This window comes from Nuphar pumila, chromosome 2 (assembly GCF_984573655.1).
Source record: "Nuphar pumila chromosome 2, dmNupPumi1.hap1.1, whole genome shotgun sequence".
NCBI classification, from domain to species: domain Eukaryota; kingdom Viridiplantae; phylum Streptophyta; class Magnoliopsida; order Nymphaeales; family Nymphaeaceae; genus Nuphar; species Nuphar pumila.
The window spans coordinates 32,270,595-32,292,149 of NC_143250.1; the positions used below are offsets into that span (position 1 = coordinate 32,270,595).

Sequence of the window (21,555 nt, forward strand, 5' to 3'; positions counted from 1 at the left end):
CAATAACACGATGCGTAGGATTATATGCTTCTATGTGAAGTGTTACGATGCATATTGCTGATATGCATGCTTGTGCCCATATTGTGGCTACTGACCCCGAGACGGTCAATGGTTCAGAGCAGTCGATTAATGATGCATGTATCACTGAGTAGGGGTGTCTGTCGAGCACCTGATCTCCAAAGGATTATCTGCGAGGGCGTGTATGATCAAGATCAAGTACCCGGCTAGAGTGGTAGATTCTCTGTGAGGATGTATACTGTCCACGAACGGGTAGCCGCAAAGGCAATGGACTCCTGTGAGGATGTGTATGGTCCATGACCAGGTATATCATCTAGGGCAGAATTCCTTGTGAGGTTATACATTTCCCAGACCAGGTGATCCGGGCGTTGATCTTGTTGTTTGTATTAGTGGCTATCGACCCTAAGAACGGTCATTTGTGTTGATGCATGTATCACAATGATTTTCATTGGATATGGCATTTGTTGGAGACTCGCTTCCCAAAGGGTTCGCTGTGAGGGTATGTATGATCAAGACCAGGTGACCCTGCTAGAGCGGTAGAATCTCTGTGAGGATGTACACTGTCTACGAACGGGTAACCGCGAAGTCGGTGAACTCCTGTGAGGAAGTGTATGGTCCAAGTGTTAGAATTGTATTTGTATCGGATATGGATCCGATATTGGATCCATATCCGAGCGTATGCTTTCCCCATGCTTGGGCGGTGGCATACTTGTAATCCTGTATATTTTTTCATGTATTTTGTTCAGTAGTGTTAGATCCTATATATATCTTATTAAGAGAGGGTCACGATACTATTAACGTGCACTACTTTCCATTTGGCATCCTCCTCTTCTCCCCCTCTCCTCTCTTCTCTTTATTTTGTATTTTCAGATTGAAGGCTATTCTCCAAAGCTTGAAGGCACACTATCTTGAAACCCTATTCAGATTCTTTCATCTTGAAGCCCTATTCAGATTCTTACATGGTATCAAAGCAACCCACGATCGACGCCTGTTTCTCCAGCCACGAGCGAGTCTTCTCCAGCCACGATCGACGAACTGCTGAGTTACGTCTGCCTTCTTCATCACGCCTGTCAACCAGGCCACGATCTGCTGAGTTTGATCTTCATTCTTCAGCCGAGTGCCTGATCCTCATCCTTCAGCCGAGTGCCTGATCCTTCAGCCGAGTACCTTTGGAAACGCAAATATTATATCAGCATAATCATGTCCACCCTCTCTTCGAGTTTTCTCTCCCAACTCATCTCCCAAAAGTTAACCCATTCCAACTATTTGACGTGGAAACGTCAGATAGTCCCTTTCATTAAGAGCCATTGTCTATATGGTCATATTGATGGCTCTACTCCAGCCCCGCCTGAATTGATTTTGGGTGAAACAAAGGATGCTACTAGTTCGGTGACTGCTACAGATAATATCCCTAATCCAGCATATGCCGTATGGATGGCACATGATCAGGCTTTAGTTGCTTATATTACTTCTACCCTCTCTGAAGAAGTGCTTGCAGGTATAGATGATGATATCTCAGCTTTTCAACTATGGAATACGCTTGCAAATACATACTCTCAAGTTTCAGAAGCTAGATATCTTCAATTGAAGCGTCAATTTCAAAGCATAAATAGAGGCTCCAGATCTGTACTTGAGTATCTCTATGAGATTAAAAATGTAAGCGATCAACTTGCTGTTATTGGCCATCCTATTTCAGACAAGGATAAAGTTCAGCAGGCTCTTAGTGGTCTAGGGTCAGAGTTTGATATATTTTGCACTGCTCTGGAGGTTCTCCCTGTCTTACCCTCTTTTGAAGACTTAAAGGCAAAATTGATCCAGCATGAGGCTAGTAGAGTTCACAGGCATGATGCTTCCATTTCTACTTCGCCCAGTATTTTAGTTACTTCTACACATGGTGTGTCAGGACAGCGTGCACATACTTGGGCTCATACATCCGGACGAGGAAAGGGTATTCTTCCTACTCCTCAGGGCAGCACTCTTGTTAACATGCCAAAGCGTATCCCTACATGTTTCTATTGCAACAAGAGAGGACATGTTAAATCTGAATGTTGGCACAATCCTCAGAACAAAGCTAAGGGAGGTCGACGTGATCACAGGCTAACCCCCTCTATCATTTCTAGAGCGTCTTCCTCCTCATTCACGCCCGATGCACAACAACTCTTAATGACAGCTATTTCTAATCTGAATCTCAAGCAAAATGATGATGGTGTCTGGTATGTGGATTCTGGTGCTGCCGCCCATGTGACTGATGATGCAGGTAAACTCTCTAGTGCATCTCCATATTTAGCAAAAGGTTCTGTAGTTACAGGTGATGGCACTCACCACAAAATTACTCACATTGGTAATGCATATGTTTCTTTGCCGCATACTTCTCTTCCTTTACACAATGTTTTAGTCGTCCCTAATGTCAAGAAAAACATTATTTCAGTATCTAAACTCATTGATGACTCTTCCACATCAGTTGAATTCACTCCTTCCTCTGTTTTTGTCAAGGATCCTCTCACCAAGACGATATTCGCTGAAGGAATTCGTGAAGGCAACATGTACGTCCTCAAAGAAGCTCCTCCAGTGTCCAAGTCCAGTTCATCTGTTTCTTTTCCTATCAGTCCGAATGAAGTCAATTTGACTCAAATAGATATGCCGTCCATTTGGCATAATCGATTAGGCCATTGTAGTCATTCTTTTATTTCTAGCCTTGTTAATAATGGATTGTTGCACAAATCCAGTCTGAGACCTGTTAGTGAGTCAGGCATGTGCTCAAGCTGTCAACTTTGTAAGAGTCATGCCCTTCCTTTTAATTCCATCAATAAAAGAGCTTCTAAATTGTTTGAAACGATTTACTCTGATGTTTGGGGACCAGCTCCTGTCTCATCTCCTTCCGGCAGTAGATACTATGTCATTTTTGTTGATTCTTTTTCTCGCTATACATGGATACACTTCATAAAACACAAATCTGAAGTGTTCCGTTTGTTTAGCCAATTTCATGCCCTCATCCAAAATAAATTTTCATCCAACATAGTGCATTTTCAATGTGATGGTGGTGGTGAATATTTATCATCTGAATTTACTGAATACTTGCTAAATCATGGCATCACTAGACAAATATCTTGTCCACACACACCACAGCAAAATGGCATTGCAGAACGCAAGCACCGACACATTGTAGAGACTGCCTTAAGCATGCTCCATGACACTGATCTCCCTATGACTCTATGGACTGAGGCATTTCACACGGCCGTTTATGTTATAAATTGATTGCCTTTAGCTCTTCTCGCAGGGAAATCTCCTTTCTTTCTTTTGAATCATGAGCATCCTAAGTATGATGAGCTTCGAGTTTTTGGATGCATTTGCTATGTTCATGTTGATTCCAGCCTCCGGAACAAACTTCAGGCTCGGGCTATAATGTGTCAGTTTGTGGGCTATGCAGACCATTATCGAGGCTATAGGTGCTATAATCCCCTAACAGGCCGTATACATATTTCAAGACATGTTGTTTTTGATGAACTCAGATTGCAGTTTCACACTTCTTCCAAGGCTATTCATGATTCAGCGTCCAGACTATATGATCCATGGTTATGTGCTAATATCTTAGGCGATGGGATTCAACCGACCACTTTTCCAGCCCCTTCTGACAGTACTCACATTGAAGCAGAAATGTCTGATGCCCAGATGGATAGTACTCACATTGAAGCAGACATGTCTGATACTCAGATGGCTGATCCTCCTTTAGACAGATTTTCTGGCTTGGTTTATTCTCGTCGCACTCCTGCCTCTACTACTGATTCTGTCATTGTTCCTTCTCATCCACGAAGGTCCACTCGAGCGAGACATCCCGTGGATAGATGGATAAGCTATAACACTTTCACTTTGGATTTTCAGCTTTTTATGACCAGTTTGCATAAACAGACTGAACCAAAGTGTTATTCTCAGGCCTCTCAAAATTCCCGTTGGATTGAAGCCATGAATGAAGAAATGGAAGCCCTGAATGAATGTCAAACATGGGAAGTCGTTCCACGGCCAAGGGATAAGAATGTTGTTGGGTCTAAATGGGTTTATAAAATCAAATATAAACCAGATGGCAGTATTGATAGGTATAAAGCTCGTCTTGTGGCTAGAGGTTTCACTCAACAACATGGGGAAGATTATGATGAGACTTTCAGCCCTGTTGTTAAGATGAGTACCATTCGAGTTATTCTCTCTCTTGCTGTTACTTTTGGATGGTCATTACATCAACTTGATGTCAAAAATGCTTTTCTTCATGGTTTCCTCAAAGAGGACGTCTACATGGAACAACCACCAGGATATGCTATTAATGATTCTAATCTATGGGTATGCAAGTTGCACAAGTCATTATATGGGTTAAAACAGGCTTCTCGTTCATGGTTTGAAAGGTTCTCCCTTCACATTCAAGAAGCTGGTTTTCAGAAGAGTGCTCTTGATCATTCTCTTTTTATCTATCACAAAGGAGGGATCACTACTTGGTTATTGATATATGTGGATGACATTGTTCTCACGGGAAATACTTCCTCTCATATCGTCCAAATCAAAGAAGTGTTAGAACAACACTTCAAAATGAAAGATCTCGGGGACCTCAGATATTTTTTGGGTGTTGAATTAGACAGAACTGAGGATTCCCTCACTCTTTCTCAACACAAGTATGCCCTTGATATTCTCACATCCTCTGGTATGTCTGATTGTAAGCCCATTAACACGCCCAGCGTTTTGCATGCAAAGTTGAACGTTTCAGATGGCAGTCCTGCATATCCTGTTCCAACCCTTTACCGCAGTATTGTTGGGAAACTTCAATATTTGACATTCACTCGGCCCGACATTGTATATGCTGTCAATCAAGTTTCCCAGTTTATGCATGCTCCCACAGACACTCATATGGAAGCTGTCAAGCGTATCTTACGTTATCTCAAGGGGACTATTGGCGATGGACTTACTTATAAACGCATGTCTCCTACTGTGGATGGTCATATTATCTCTACTTACACTGATGCTGATTGGGGAAGCGATCTTGATGAACGCCGATCTGTTTCTGGCTATTGTGTCTTTCTCAATTCTAATCTTGTCTGTTGGAGTAGTCGTAGACAACGCGCCATTGCAAAATCCAGCACAGAAGCTGAATATAGGGCCATGGCTGCTGGCACTGCCGATGCTACTTGGCTTCGTCACCTCCTTGGGGAATTATCTCTTCCTATTGCTCAATCTTCCATGCTGGTTGACAATCAAAGTGCCATTAAAATTTCATTCAATCCCATACTTCACAGTCGTACCAAGCACATTGAGATTGATCAACATTTCATTCGTCAGAAAATAGAAGATGAGGAAATCTCCCCTGCATATATACATACTTCTGAACAAGTTGCTGATCTTTTCACCAAAGGACTCACTGGATCACAGTTTTGGCATTTGAAGAACAAGTTGGGCATGATGAAAACTCATGCACAACTTGAGGGGGGATGTTAGAATTGTATTTGTATCGGATATGGATCCGATATTGGATCCATATCCGAGCGTATGCTTTTCCCATGCTTGGGCGGTGGCATACTTGTAATCCTGTATATTTTTTCATGTATTTTGTTCAGTAGTGTTAGATCCTATATATATCTTATTAAGAGAGGGTCACGATACTATTAACGTGCACTACTTTCCATTTGGCATCCTCCTCTTCTCCCCCTCTCCTCTCTTCTCTTTATTTTGTATTTTCAGATTGAAGGCTATTCTCCAAAGCTTGGAGGCGCACTATCTTGAAACCCTATTCAGATTCTTTCATCTTGAAGCCCTATTCAGATTCTTACACCAAGATCAGGTATACCCTCTAGGGCAGTAATTCCTTGTCCGGTCGTATATCTCCCGGACCGCACGATCCGGCGTGGACCTCGTGTTTTTGCTTACCATAAAAAGTTATGGTGAGCTGTGATGCTCTTCTGAGATTGTTTGAGACATCCAATTATAAATTTATAGCTTCAACTTTCTGTTTTAGCATGATTACATGCAGGACTCAGATGTGAGAATCAGACGTTAGCGTTTTAAGTTGTGATCATGTTTTGGACCTTCTACGAAAGGGTGGGCTTTTCTGAGGAAGTTTGACGCCTTAGTGCGTCATAACCGGTGACTGTTGGCCGCGTAAGGCCTTGAGAGATGAGAATAAATTAAGGTTGTTCAGGACAAAGCGTTTGTTAGAAGTCGTGAGAGCGACAAACGATGTCTTGATACTGATTCAGTGCAGAGACCTCGTTCTAGGAACGAGAACAAGCTAGTTGTATGGTGGTTCACAGCCTACGATCAATTGAATCGTATGCTGTGTTTGTCAGTTGCATTGCTTACTTGCTTTGAACTGCTTACTGTTTGCACTGCTTACGCGCTTGCGCTGCTGACTCGCTTGCACGCCTTACTCGCTTGCACTACTTATTCGCTTGTATTACTTACGTGTTTGCACTATTCACCTGCTTGCATTGCTTACTGTTTAACTGCATATCTGCTTTAAACTGTGTAACATACTGAATTAAGTGTACTTAATTCAGTTTCCTGTTAGTCTCTCTTGTGCACCTACTAGTTTTTCACGAAACTAACCCATTCTATGGGTACAGGTGATGATTACGTATACTACGGGCGATGGCGCGGCTGCAAGATGGCTTCAAGACTTCTTCTTCCTGCTCTTAGCTCGCGTCCTGGACGCTATGGGTTTGTATCAGATTTTCCTTAGGATATTCGAATCTTGTGAGTTTTGGTTCTTTTAGCTAACGTGCCCAAAGTTGTCAGCTTGCCTATGATTTATCAAAGAAAAATCTTCCACTGATTTCATAAACAAACTCTGAAGGGAAGAGATATTTCTAGTCTCTTGCCTGATTTTCTGAAAAAGGTTCGCAAGTTTGAAATTTGGGGCGTTACAACATGTCCTCTGACGAGTTGAAGTCCTTGTGGTTCATTCTCAACCTCTTGGGTATTAACTAGGATGAGAACCATAGGAAATGAGAAATATTCTAGAATTTTCTTTTCATAGATAGCACTACTAGTATCCATTAAGAAGTATGATTTAAAAAGGGAATACATCTATGTGACACTCTTCTTAGGCGCAAGATTGTTGTGCTTATGACAACTTCTGGGGCCACTGAGACAATGACCATAGGTATGGCAGGCAAAGACCAGCTCCACCAGGTCTTTGATCTTGGGTGTGGTTTCTCCATGTAATAAACAGTAATGGGGATCTAATTTATCTCAGTGGGATCCATGCAACCATATAAATATTATGGAGAAACATGAAATAAAAGATCTTGAGGTTGCAATCCCTGGAGAGAGAGTCGTCCAAGTATGTTAGACAAAGAACAACCTCAAACCAGTATAATGAGTCACATTTCTTCCAAAAATTAGTGCTAGGTTGTTTCTAAAGGATTCTATCTTTTTCTGGAAATAGCTTCATCTTGTTTTGGAGTATGTTCAGTATCATGTTATTGAAAAATATTTAAATACATAAGGATAGATGTATTGTCAAAGCATTGTATCTTCACAAGGCACTGTATTGATTTTTAGCCATCTGATGAAGTATGACACAACTAGAAGATGCAACTGACTTTAGAATTTGTTTAAAAGCCATTATTCTTGTATATTTAGCATCAAAGGTCGAAATTATCTGTCTTGATGAAGAATGAGAGGAGTTGTGCTCCAAACCAAGGTTGCCAAACTAAGAAGCGGAAGTGGGAAATGATACGGGAAGCGGAAGTGCAAAGCGATGCATTTTAAAATGTATTGGAAGTGCGAAGCAAGGAATAAAAACAATATAAGAATTGAACGAGAATCGAAATGCAATACAAATAAAAACTAAAATAAAAGTATTGTTTCTTAAATTTCATGATTTTTCAGTATAAGAATTAAATTTTTAACAAAATCTAAAAATGATGATTGTCAATTTGGAGAAAGCACATGGAAGTGAGTGAGAAGCGTGTGAAACACATAAAAACATGAAAAGTACAGTGAGAAAACGTATAAAAAGAATAGATGAAGTATATGAAAAGAATAAGAGAAATGTGGGAGAATCGAAATTCCCATCAAGTTTCGGAAGCGAGGAGTACTGCATTTCCGAAGCGAGTTTCCGAGAAGCGGGCTTCCCACCTATCTAAGAAGCTTCCTGTAACTCTGCTCCAAACATCTGAATGTATGGAAGGAATTATGCTCTATGGAAAAACAGTAGATTGTTTAGCCTTTTTTTGGTAGACATCATACTGTAATAGTAATACAAGTTTATTCTTGATTTTAACATGTTTGGGAACAACATTGTATCTATATAAGTGTGACTTAGTTTAGACTTTAGAGTGCCACAAGCACGATTACTCATCATTATTAGACACAACTGCTGGATCATTATGTAGGGAATTTTAAGAACAACTCACTCTCTTCACCATGATTAAATATCTTAACTTCAGATTTTGAAGCTTGCATTACGAAGTATAAAAAACTGCACAATTTTGATATTTTGGTGACTAATCAAAGGAAAATCAACAGAGGAATGGAACATGCAGGATGGTCTGTTAATGGCACATTTACAATGGTCTGCGATTCTTGGATTTTCTCAGCTTCCTATGATTGCAAATCACAGTCACAACACTTGAAACATAAGAAAATGCAACTTTTTATTTTTATTCACTTGAAAATGCTTCTCCCATGAATCCTATGAAAGTTGGTCGGGAGACTGACCTTGTGACCAACAATGACAAACTTTTGGATTCTCATCTGTGATTGCTCATCCCATTTGTGACCAAAGCAAACATGTCCTAACTAGGTGATTGCTTTCTCATTTCCAAGCTCTGTGATCATTGGATTTTCTCAGCTTCCTATGATTGCAAATCAGTTACAACACTCTGAAATTTAGCGAAACATGAGAAAGTGCAAGTTGTTATTTGTGATTCTCACTTGAAAATGCTACTCCCATGAATCCTATGAAAATCGGTCAGGAGACTGACCTTGTGACCAACAACGACATACTTTTAGATTTTCATCTGTGATTGCTCATCCCAACTGTGACCAAAGCAAACATGCCCTAAGTAGATGATTACTTTCTGATTTCCAAGCATATGTTCGGGAGACCTAGATGCAAGTTTTTCAGTTTTGATTTAGAAAGCATATAACCAGAGAATAAATCCCTCATTCTAGTTGCCTGTTCAGGATCTAGAGGCTAAATTATCAGGAGATTTCGTACATTCTTGTGCATGGGGATGGTATATATGTTAAATTGTAATTTATAAGACAATACATTTTCTATATATATTTTATATATATAAAAGAAGATACATATACATGTATATATATTTCATATATGTATATGTATTCATCTACTTGTATATATAAAATATATATTTCTTTATTGTATTGGCTGTAGGGGTATTTTAGTCATTTTTACATTTTACGCATATTCATGTTTTTGAATATGATTGTAATTCCTCCTTTTTATTTTTTTATTTTTGTAATTTTTTTCATTTCTTATTTTTGTTTTTTTATATAATGTTTTTGTACACAATCAGTGGTTGACTGTGTACAGTGTACAACAGTCAGCCATTGACTGTGTACACAGTTTTAAAAATAAAGACGTTGGGCTGATTCCCAAGGTCTCTAATAAGAGCTGTTGGGAATAGCCCAACGTCTCTTAAGTTTGCTTATAAATAAGGGCTATGTGAGTCCATTGTATGCATGTATTAGAGTAAGGAGTTGTCTCCTTAAGCTTATAAACACTGTGCATTTATTGCACTTTCTTTGGTGTAAAGCTTATAAATACTGTGCATTTATTGCACTTCTTTTATGGTGTAAAGCTTTTAAACAGTGTGCATTTATTTTGTGTATTGAGTATTTGAAGTATCAAGTTATTTGAAAACTTGATTGTTTGCAAGGATTCTTCACATGGTATCAGAGCAAGGTTGGAGAAAAAAAAAGGATCGTGTGGATTCTCACTTTTTCGGGTGCCTCGAAAAGCGTGCCCTCGATTTTTTTGGTGATTGAAGTGGATTCACTTGTTCATCTAATATTTTAGAAGACTCTTCTATCAAGAAAGGTCTAAAAATCCTTTGTGGTACGTATTCTTTTTCATCATCTCTCCTTTCTAATGGGTGAAAAAGACTCTCATTTTTCTCTCGACTTCAAACTCAATGGGTCCAACTATCACGTATGGGCCGGAAACATGGATGCTCATATTAAAGGAAAAGGGCTTTGGGGTTTTGTTCAAGGCTCGATTCCCGAACCGGAGCCAAAGATAACCTTGATGGAGAAAGTAGAAATAAAAATCCTTGAAGGCGAAGAAAGAGCCAAGGCTCTTGAAGACTACACCAAAAAGCATGAAGAATGGGAGATGAGGAATTTTAAAATCCTCTCATGGATTTTCTCATCCGTAGAAACAAGAATTAACGCCAATATTATCAAGTTGAATAAGGCTTCTCAAGCGTGGGAGTACCTTGAGAAGATGTACACCTCTAGGGACCTGTCTCATAAATATTACCTTCAAAAGAGAGCTCTAACTCTTCGTCAAGGAGAGATGACTATAAGGGAGTATTTTGCCGAACTCTCTTCTATTTGGGATGAGCTTGCTATGCTCGAACCCAAGTGGAGTGGAAAAGCCATAGAGCTTCGTTATAAACAATTGGAAGAAGATAGATTTTTTAATTTTTTGAATGGGCTTAGGCCTGAATTCGAACAAATCCAATCTTCTCTTTTATACGCCTTCACTTCCCCCTCTCTTGAAAATGTAATTACTAAACTAAGTGGGGAAGAGACTTGTATGGGTATAAGCAAGAACAACCCAAGTGTTCTAGCTACACCTTCCTATAATGAAGAAAATGAAGGAGTTAATGCCGTCTCAAGATCGGGGAGCAACTTAAGGACCTACAAGCCTCCTCACTTCAAGAATCAAAACTCAAGTGATCAAGGAGGGAAGTAGGATTATAGCAAGCTTTTATGTCATTTTTGTAAGGAACCGGGGCATATCAAGCCTATTTGCCCAAAGTGGAAAAAGTTACTTGCCATGGCTACTACATCCCAACCTCAAAAGGAAGAGTGCTCGTCATCTTCAAATGGAGCTCTTTCATTGCAACAAATCGTGGATGCACTTTAACCTCTTTTAAAAGGGGCTATTTTCGGAGCCGCCATGTCAACCTCTTCTCCTCCCGGTAAGACCTCTTGGCTTTTAGATTCGGGTGCTTTTTTTCACATGACCCCAAGTTTTAGTTCTTTTTCCGAATACTCAAAAAATCCCTCTCCATCTTTTGTTTCAACTGCGGATGAAACATCTCTTGAAGTAAAAAGAATAGGAAATTTTGAAAAACAAGGCTTCTTTATTCCAAAAATTAGATTTATACCCAAATTAAACTTAAATTTGCTTTCTGTTTCTCAACTCTCGGATCATGGGTGTGATATAAAGTTCTCATCTAACAAATGTTGGATACAGGATCGCCGGTCCGGGAGATTGATTGGGGAAGGCTCTAGGAAGGGCGATCTATACTATGTCGATTCCCTTCAAATTCCAAAGAACCTGTTTTGTAATGTTGTCTAACAAAAGGATATTAATGTGTGGCACAAGAGACTTGGACATCCAAATATTGCAAAAATTTCTCATTTACCTTTTGTTAAAAGTCTATGTAAAAGTGATTTAACTTGTAATGACTGTATTCTTGGGAAAATGAAAAAATTGCCTTTTTGTGAAAGATCTATGTTTACAACAAGACCTTTTGAAATTATCCATTCGGATGTATGGGGACCGGCACCCGTCCTATCAAAAATAGGCTTTGCATATTATGCCATTTTTGTTGACGACTACACGAGATATTGTTGAATTTATTTTTCTTAAACACAAATATGAAGTTTTCTCAATTTTTAAAACCTATCATATGATGATTAAAAATCAATTTAGTGAGAATCTAAAAATTTTTAGAACTGACTCTGGTGGAGAATACCTTTCAAGAGAATTCAAAAATTATCTTGAAAGTCATGATATTCTTCACCAAAGATCTTGTCCCAAAACCCCTCAACAAAATGGATTAGGCGAAAGGAAGCATAGACATATAATAGAGACAACTCGAACATTACTTGTTTCTCAAAACATCCCAAAAGGTTTTTGGGCTGAAGCGGCTTTAGCATCTGTCTATCTGATAAATCGCCTACCTTCTAAAAACTTGAACAATATCTCGCCTTTTGAAAAATTGTGTACCAAAGAACCCGACTATAGTCGGTTGAGAATTTTTTGTTGCAAATGTTTCGTTCTTACTGACAAGAATGACAAGCTTTCGCCAAAAGCCATTGCCTGTGCTTTTCTTGGATATTCTGAAACCCAAAAAGGGTTTCGTTGTTATGATATTGAGAATGACAAGCTATATGTTTCCAAAAAATTGAGTTTTCTAGAAAATGTTAATGGTTTTGAAAGGAGTGAACCCTTTGAAGAAAACATGGATTACTCCTTTTATTTGAAATGTTAGCACATGATGATGATAGTGATGACGATTTCATTCATAATGACGTCAATGATAAAGAAGATGTCTCTTCCCATCCACCTATCTCCCAACATAGAAGTGAAGGAGTATTGAGAGATCCTATAACATATACCCATAGAGATAAAAACAGTTTTAGGAGTGCAATTGAAAAATTCAGTGAACCTAGTGGGTCCAATTCAACAAATGATGAAAACCTATGAAGAACTGAGAGAAGTAGAAAGATGCCTTCTAAGTTTATTTCATATGATTCATTTACTCCTAAACATAGAGCCTGCCTTATTCATTCTTATATAGAACCCAAAAACTTCGAAGAAGCCAAAAAGAATGATGAATGACTGAAAGCAATGGAATGTGAGTTTTCAACTCTCAACAGGGCAAAGACTTGGGAGTTCCAAGATCTTCCTAAGGGTAAGAAAGCAATAGGGTGTAGATGGGTATTTAAGGTAAAAACTAAGAGCGATGGATCTCTTGAGAGATATAAGGCTCGATTAGTTGCAAAGGGATATAGTCAAGAATACGTGATTGACTATGAAGAAACTTTTGCCCTTGTGGTCCGAATGGTCACTGTCCGATGTCTCATTACCATTGCCTCAATCAACAAATGAAACATCTATCAAATGAATGTTAAAAACGCCTTTTTAAATGGTGATCTGAATGAAGAGGTATATATGGATGCTCCACCAGGAATGGAGACTCCCAAAGGGAAAGTGCTTCGTCTTCGAAAAACACTTTATGGTTTAAAACAAGCCCCTAAGGCTTGATATGATAGATTTAACTCCGTAATGTTAGAAAATGGTTTTTCTTCCTGTCTTACTGACACTGCCTTATTTGTTAGAAAAACAATGCAGAGATTGTCATTCTGCTCTTATATGTGAATGATATGCTTATAACCGGAAGTGATTCTAAAGGGGTTAAAAGCATAAAATCAATTTTGAAGGATAGGTTTGAAATGTTTGATTTAGGATTTCTAACTTATTTTTTGGGTATTGAAGTAGCTTACTCTCATAGAGGGTATTTTTTATCTCAAACTAAGCTTGCCTCTGAGATTATTGACCGGTCAGGTATTACAGATGATAAGGTTTGTGAAACTCCTGCTATAGTAAGAGCCAAAATGAAGATTGATGATGATATTCCTCTCTCTGATCCCACCCCCTACAGACAACTTGTGGGATCTTTGATGTATCTGAGTATTACTAGACCAGATATCTCTCATGCAGTTCATACTGCAAGTCAGTTCCAACATGCACCAACATTAGTTCACATGAGTGCCATCTTGCGGATTGTGAGATACATAAAAGGCACACTAAACAAGGGAGTATTCTTATCCTCTTCTTCTGAATTAAAATTAATTGCTTATACTGACTCTGACTGGGGAGGTGACCTAAATAACCATCACTCCACCACTGGTTTTTGTATGTTTTTAGGAGACTCGCCGATTTCACGGAGATGTAAGAAGCAACAAAAAGTGTCTTTATCCTCAACAGAAGCTGAATATCGTGCCATGACGACTACTACCATGAAAATTGTATGGATTCATCAGCTATTAGAAGACATGGGGATCTCAATAGAAGGGCCCACCAAGCTATGCTGTGATAACAAGAGTGCAATATACATTGCCAAAAATCATACTTTTCATGAGCGGACTAAACACATTGAGATGGACTGTCACTATGTTCGGGAAGTATATCAGTTGGCAGATTTCTTCACCAAAGCTTTGTGTGCTCCGCGGTTCAATTTTCTCCTTGGCAAACTTTCGGTCATCTTGCCCTAAGTTTGAGGGGGGGTGTTAAATTGTAATTTATAAGACAATGTATTTTCTATATATATTTTATATATATAAAAGAAGATACATATACATATATATATTTCATATATGTATATGTATTCATCTACTTTGTATATATAAAATATATATTTCTTTATTGTATTGGTTGTAGGGGTATTTTAGTCATTTCTACATTTTACGCATATTCATGTTTTTGAATATGATTGTAATTCCTCCTTTTTATTTTTTTATTTTTGTAATTTTTTTCATTTCTTATTTTTGTTTTTTTATATAATGTTTTTGTACACAGTCAGTGGCTGACTGTGTACAGTGTACAACAGTCAGCCATTGACTGTGTACACAGTTTTAAAAATATAGACGTTGGGCTGATTCCCAACGTCTCTAATAAGAGCTGTTGGGAATAGCCCAACGTCTCTTAAGTTTGCTTATAAATAAGGGCTATGTGAGCCCATTGTATGCATGTATTAGAGTAAGGAGTTGTCTCCTTAAGCTTATAAACACTGTGCATTTATTGCACTTTCTTTGGTGTAAAGCTTATAAATACTGAGCATTTCTTGCACTTCTTTTGTGGTATAAAGCTTATAAACATTGTGCATTTATTTTGTGTATTGAGTATTTGAAGTATCAAGTTATTTGAAAACTTGATTGTTTGCAAGGATTCTTCACAATATAATGATGAAGATATGATGTCACATGCATACTGGATTATCTTAATTCCGATTCTTTAATTCTGTACTTCAGAGATGCACTTCTCAATCTGTTAAATGGAGTGAAAAGCTGCTGTGTACTAGTTTTATCTGAACTTCATGTTGAACATATTCTTAAAGGTTATTTGGTTAGGTGTCTGCTTACATTACATTTCTCTCTCTTTACGATGTAAAATATGCTTCTTCAATATGTGGTTTAGACATAGTAATGGCATTTGAATGCAACGGCTTGCAATGAACGCGTACCTGTCCTTTGCAGGATTGTTTGGCCCCGTGATCTCTGCTATGTGCGTTACTGGCGTCGTAATGATAATGGGAGCTATGGTGATTTTACTTTCATTTGCTCCTGGTTAATTTTTTCATTTATAATTGTCTTTTCTCTAAGATTTCACTGGCCTTTCATTTTGTTCAGTCGTCTTATTTCGTTCCAGGCAGCATCCAAATTGTGGTCAACAACTGGGGTTTGTACGGGCTCATATTGAGAGTATATTGCTTCCCTAATTTCTATGTTGTGTACTTTTACATTGTATTTATTTCAAACACATTAAAGTGTTACATATGTACACACACACACACACAGTAACTCCTAAACAGTTTATGTCCTAAACCATCCTAAATGCTTCTGAAACCCATAGCTACACATGTTTTTGGTTTTATCCTAACCTGTAGATGCGTTCATTATTGCTTATGCTTATTCAATAAAAGCCATGCTTTGTATCGTCAAAACCTCGAATTTATAAGCCATCAATTTTCAAACGCTCTAAATACGCATCTAAACACAATAAATGCCTAATCATATACATGTTTTCTACTAAGTAAGCTATAGATAACACATCTATTAGTTGAGATTAAGCAAACACCAGAACCTTTGTCCTTTAAAGCTGTTTGGGACGGTTTAGGAGATAAAGATTGTTTAAATGCTACTCATCACTCTATATATGTTTATGTATATAAATATATATTGTAAAACATTTAGGTTCAATCTAAAGTCACTTAATATTAATGATGCAGGTGGGGGATTCACTATTTCTTCACTTAGTCCTCGAAATGGAAGACCTCGTACAAAAGTTCAACATCTCATGCAGATTGATTTGAAGGGCTGGGGTGTTGGTTATTTCCCATCATTTCAACAACATTGCTTACTGCAAATGTTGAACAGTGTTGCTGGTAATTCTTCTAATTGTTACTTGATGATTCATCTTTTCCCTTGTTTTGTTACTTTTTTCTTTATGTTGCACTCTAATGTACTATTTGGTGTCAGCTCCTTTTTCCTTGTATTTAATCTATTTTGTTGCTATTGCATGTTGTAGATTGTTCCCTTTATGGGAAACACAATGAGGTGCCTTCTCTCCAAAATGGTTAATTTGGTCACCCATTACTGCACCTTGTTGACTACAAAAAGGAAATTATGTTCAAGTCTTTATATTTTGGTTTTAGCGCCAATTTTGTTTTTCTTTTGTACAGATGATCCTATTATTATCGTCTCTTGCCTTTTCATCAACATGATGAGGTTTTGTTATTTTTCAGATTTTAGATTAGTTTAATGTAAATGTTATGTGCCTTTCTGTTTGACTTCGTGTTATTTTATTACTCAATCTCATCCTTTCAAAAAATGCTTCTTCACTTGTGAGAAGAAGAACATGAAAAAGAAAGAGATACTGCAAATGAGTGCACAATTTTGTGTGAAAAGATTAAGGAATAAATGGAACCAACATATTTTCTGTTTCAGCTTTGTTTCCGATACTTGATCTTCTATGTCATGTAGATAGGGATATAGATGCAGATGGGACATAGAGACGACCCATAGATTCAATCATTTCTATGAAGATTAGGACACAAAGACATATACACATGTAATGCTGTGGGATAGGTTTCTTGTTTCTTTTATTCATTGTTAGTTTTGCACTCACTATCTAGTGGTGGCAGCTATGCTATGTTACTTGGACATTAACACGGTTGTGAGTGTCAGACACAACACGTCTTGGAAAACTAGACAATTGGACTCGGCATTTATCTATCTATCTATCTATCTATCTATCTATCTATATATATATATATATATATATATATATATATATATATATATATACCATGATACCATACGATGGTAGTACACTCCACCAAATGATAAATCTAACCGTACAGATGTGTTTAACATGATTTATTTACTATGTTACAAGGTTTTATCATGTTTAATGAAATGAAATGGTGGTCTTCCACAAGGCAAAAGAATGTCTATTAAAGACACTTCAAAGTTCAAACAAAACCCATAAAAGGGTATAAATGGAAGAACACAAATAAAATAAATAAATCTTTATTTATCACTAAAATGCTTAAGAAGCATTGATACAAATGTTGAAGGGGTTCACCCCTATTTATAAAAAAAAAAGAGAGTGAGGAGAGCTCACTTTGAGCTCTCACAAAAAGAGTCCAACGACTATTCCTTAGTCAAGTTCTAACTAGGAACTTGACTATGTTATAAATCTAGTTCAAACCGAACTAGATAATAAAAATGAAAATAAAGAAAATGAAAAATAACAAAAGGAAAAATATTATTATTATTATTATTATATATATGAGTGTAGTTGAGATGCGTATGCTTAGATGGATGTGTGGAAATACAATAAAAGATAAGATTCGGATCAAGGAGATACTTAAGAAGGTAGGCGTTGCACCCATTGAAAATAAGATGAGAGAGAATCGTTTACGATGGTTTGGACATATTCGGCGAAGGCCTAATGATGCTCTAGTTAGAAGGATGGAGAAATGGGAAAATATATTAGTTAAAATAGGTCGGGGTAGGCCTAGGAAGACTTGGATGGAGATGATAGGAAAGGATATGAATGCTTTGAACCTCACCGAGGACATGGCATTGGATAGAAATGATTGGATGAGAAGGATTCATGTGGAAGACCCAGAATGATTTTCTTTGTTGGTTCATATCGTCGACCCCAATTGTTTTGGGATGAAGGTGTAGTAGTTGTTGTTGTATTATTATTATATATATGTTACAATTTACATTTTAACACTCTCCCTCAAACTTACGGTACAATGAGCGAAAGTTTGTCTAAGAGGAAGTGAAATCTGGGAGCAACGAGAGGCTTGGTGAAGTCTGCTAATTGATACTCTGATGTAACATATGGCAGATCAATGGTTTCATGTAAGTATTCCTCTTTGACATAGTGACAACCCATCTCAATGTGTTTGGTGCGTTCATGGAATGTCCGGTTGCTTGCAATATAGATTGCACTTTTGTTGTCGCAACACATTTTTGAAGCTTGCGTCGCTTCAGCTCCCATAATCGTTAACAATCGTCTGAGCCACACAACTTCCATAGTGGTAGTTGCCATGACTCTATATTCAATTTCGATAGAGGAAAGGGAGACCTTTTGCTACCTTTTACACCTCAACGAAATTAAGGATTCACCTAAAAACACACGAAAACCAGTGGTTGAGTGCCTATTATTGGGATCACCTCCCCAGTTAGCACCAGTATAGGTAATTAAGTTTAATGACGATGAAGCATACAAGAAGAGTCTTTGTGAAAGAGAGGACTTTAAGCATTTAATAATATGCAAAATTGCTCCCATATGCACAGAGTTGGGAGCATGCTGAAACTAACTAGCTCTGTGAACAACATGTGCTATATCTGGCCTAGTAATGGAAAGATAAGAAAGTGATTCGATAAGCTGTCTGTAAGGAGTAGGATCATCAATAAGTTTTTCAGCATCAATTTTCATTTTTACGTTGACAACTTCTGGAGTGTCCACTTTCTTATCATCTATAATTTCAAACTTGGAAACAATATCAAAAGCAAATTTAGATTGAGATATAAAATACCCACGAGGAGAATAAACAACTTCAATTCCTAATTAATATCTTAATAAACCTAGGTCAGTCATTTTAAAATGAGTTTCAAGATGAGTTTTGATATTTGCAACTCCCTGTTTGTCGCCTCCGGTGATGATCATATCATCAACATAGAGAAGAAGAATAATGGTGCCTGCATCAGATTTCTTAATAAATAAAGCAGTGTCAGTCAAACAAGATTAAAAACCAATATCAAGCATAACATGACTAACTCTGTCATAACAGGTTTTTGGTGCCTGTTTAAGACCATAAAGAACTTTTTCTAGATGAAGAGCTTTACCCTTAGGGATACTAATATCAGGCGGGGCTTTCATGTATAATTCTTCAATTAAATTCCCATTTGAAAAAGCATTTTTGACATCCATTTGAAATATAGGCCATTTTCTAATGATGGCCAAAGCTATCAAAGTTCTGACAGTGGTCTTACGGGCCACAGGAGCAAAAGTTTCTTTATAATCGATACCATACTCTTGGGCATACTCTTTTACGACTAGACGTGCTTTATACCTTTCCTGAGTTCCATCACTTTTGGTTTTGACTTTGTAAACCCATCAACAACTTATAGGTTTCTTACCAGAAGAAACATTTTGAATAGTCCAAGTGTAAGCTTTTTCTAATGCATAAAGTTCTGTTTTCATGGCTTCTATCCATTCTATATGATTTTTGGCTTGAGAATAGGATGATGGTTCAACATATGATTGTATTAATGCAATTGTTGCATTATATGTGAGTGAAAATGATTCATAGGACACAAATTTACCAGGAGGTCTAGAAATTCTAGACGTTTTTCTGGGTAGAACTTTGGAATATTTTTCTAATGCACATGGGAGATTTTGCTCTCTACGTCTTGAATATTGTAGACTAATATCCCTATGGGTTTGCTCTCCATTATCGATAGTATGTTCAATATCATTGTCAAAGTCACATTCAAGATCCCATTCATTGGATTTTGAAGTTAGGTCAATTAAAAAGGAATATTTAGTGACTTCCTTGGGTTTTTTGAATTCAAAAAAGCTTTTTTTTCTAGAAAAGATACATTTCTTGACATATACAATTTTCTATTTTGAAAATCAAAACACCTTTAGCCTTTTTTATTATCAGCATATCCTAAAATGGCACATGAGATTGCACGAGGAGAGAGTTTGTCATTTTTTATGGTAAAAACAAAACATTTGCATCCAAAGACTCTTAGTCTAGAATAATCAGGAGATAAGTTGACAAGTTTTTCAATTTGAGTTATATTCTTTAACGAGGAAGATGACATTCGATTAATGAGATATGTAGCAGTTAGGGCAGCCTCAACCCAAAACCCTTTTGGAACTTGAATTGCAATTAGCAAGGTCCTAGTAGTTTTCATAATGTGTCGACGTTTACGTTTGACTAGGCCATTCTGTTGTGGAGTGTGTAAACACAATCTTTGATGCGTAATGCCATGTAAATTGAGATAGTCTTTGAATTCTTTGGACATAAACTCTCCTTCTGAATCAGTGCAAAAAATGAAAATATCATTTTGAAATTTATTTTTAACCATTTTATGAAATATTTGAAAGTGAACAAAAACTTCAGATTTATGTTTAAAAAAATAAATCCAAGTATGTTTAGAAAAGTCATCAACAAAAATGACATAATATGCATAACCACCTTTAGAAATGACTGGTGCAGGTCCCTAAACATCCGAATGTATTAACTCATGTGGTTTAGAAGAAACAAAAGTTCTACTATGAAATGATAATCTTTTTATTTTGCCAAGAATGCAGTCTTTATAAGAAAAACTTTCAGAATTATAAAATTTTCCCAAACTTGGGAAATGTTGAATTTTAGACATGTGAGATTGGCCAAGTCTTTTGTGCCATAGATCTAATTCTAATTTCTGAACATTATAGCAAAATGCATTTTTGGGAAATTTCAAAAAGTCTATGTAATAGAGTCCTCCTTCTTTATGACCTTCCCCAATCAGCTTTCCTGATGGGCGATCCTCTACCCAACAACTATGAGAAGAGAAGGAGATATTACACCCATAGTTAGATATTTGTGAGATAGATAAAAGATTTAGATTTAGTTTAGGAATATATCTAACTTCTGGGATAATTTTTTTTTTGAATTTTTGAAAATTTTCAAAACATCCAACTTCTTTTATTTCAAAAGATGTACCATTAGCTGTAAAAACCTTTGACACACTTGAGTTATTTTTATGACATTCGGATAGTCTATTGATATTCAGGGTCATGTGAAAAGAAGCAGCAGAGTCTAAAAGCCAAGGAACATTACTTGGATCGGAAAAAGATGCAACTACCGCTCCAGTTGAGGCTTCAAATGAGAAGGATGCCCTTTGAGAAGAGGTTGAAGGATTTCCATCAATTGAGCCATAGATACATGTGCATCCTGATCTTTTGATTCATATTCAACGGATGCAAATCTTTTTTCTTCTCTTCTCTTTAACTTGGGACATTGAGGCCTATAGTGACCTGGTTCATGACATTGATGACAAATGACTTCTTTTGTCGAAGTCACCATTCTGTCTACCAAAATGAGGCGGCTTGTAAGTGCATGTATGATTTTCCGGTCTAGACACAGCTAAAACGGAGTCATTATCAACTTTTGCAGTATTTTTTCTAAGTTTATTTTCCTCCATAGTGAGTTCTTTGATAGTATCAACTATAGAAGGAATTTTTTCATGATGTAAAAGGGCCGATTTGGTGGATTC

The 21,555-nt window shown here is 37.3% G+C and overlaps 1 protein-coding gene across 6 annotated transcripts in view; it reads left to right on the forward strand.

The window, feature by feature from the left end:
• The window catches only part of LOC149845179 (protein ENHANCED DISEASE RESISTANCE 2-like), a 211,289-nt gene that overhangs the window by 157,806 nt on the left and 31,928 nt on the right, over positions 1 to 21,555 (forward strand). For all 6 annotated transcript variants that reach the window (XM_089995582.1, XM_089995583.1, XM_089995581.1 and 3 more), the window contains exons 12-14: positions 15,241 to 15,305; positions 15,394 to 15,465; positions 15,993 to 16,148. In XM_089995582.1, coding sequence (XP_089851708.1) covers positions 15,241 to 15,305; positions 15,394 to 15,465; positions 15,993 to 16,148 — 293 coding nt within the window. The remainder of the gene's footprint in view (positions 1 to 15,240; positions 15,306 to 15,393; positions 15,466 to 15,992; positions 16,149 to 21,555) is intronic.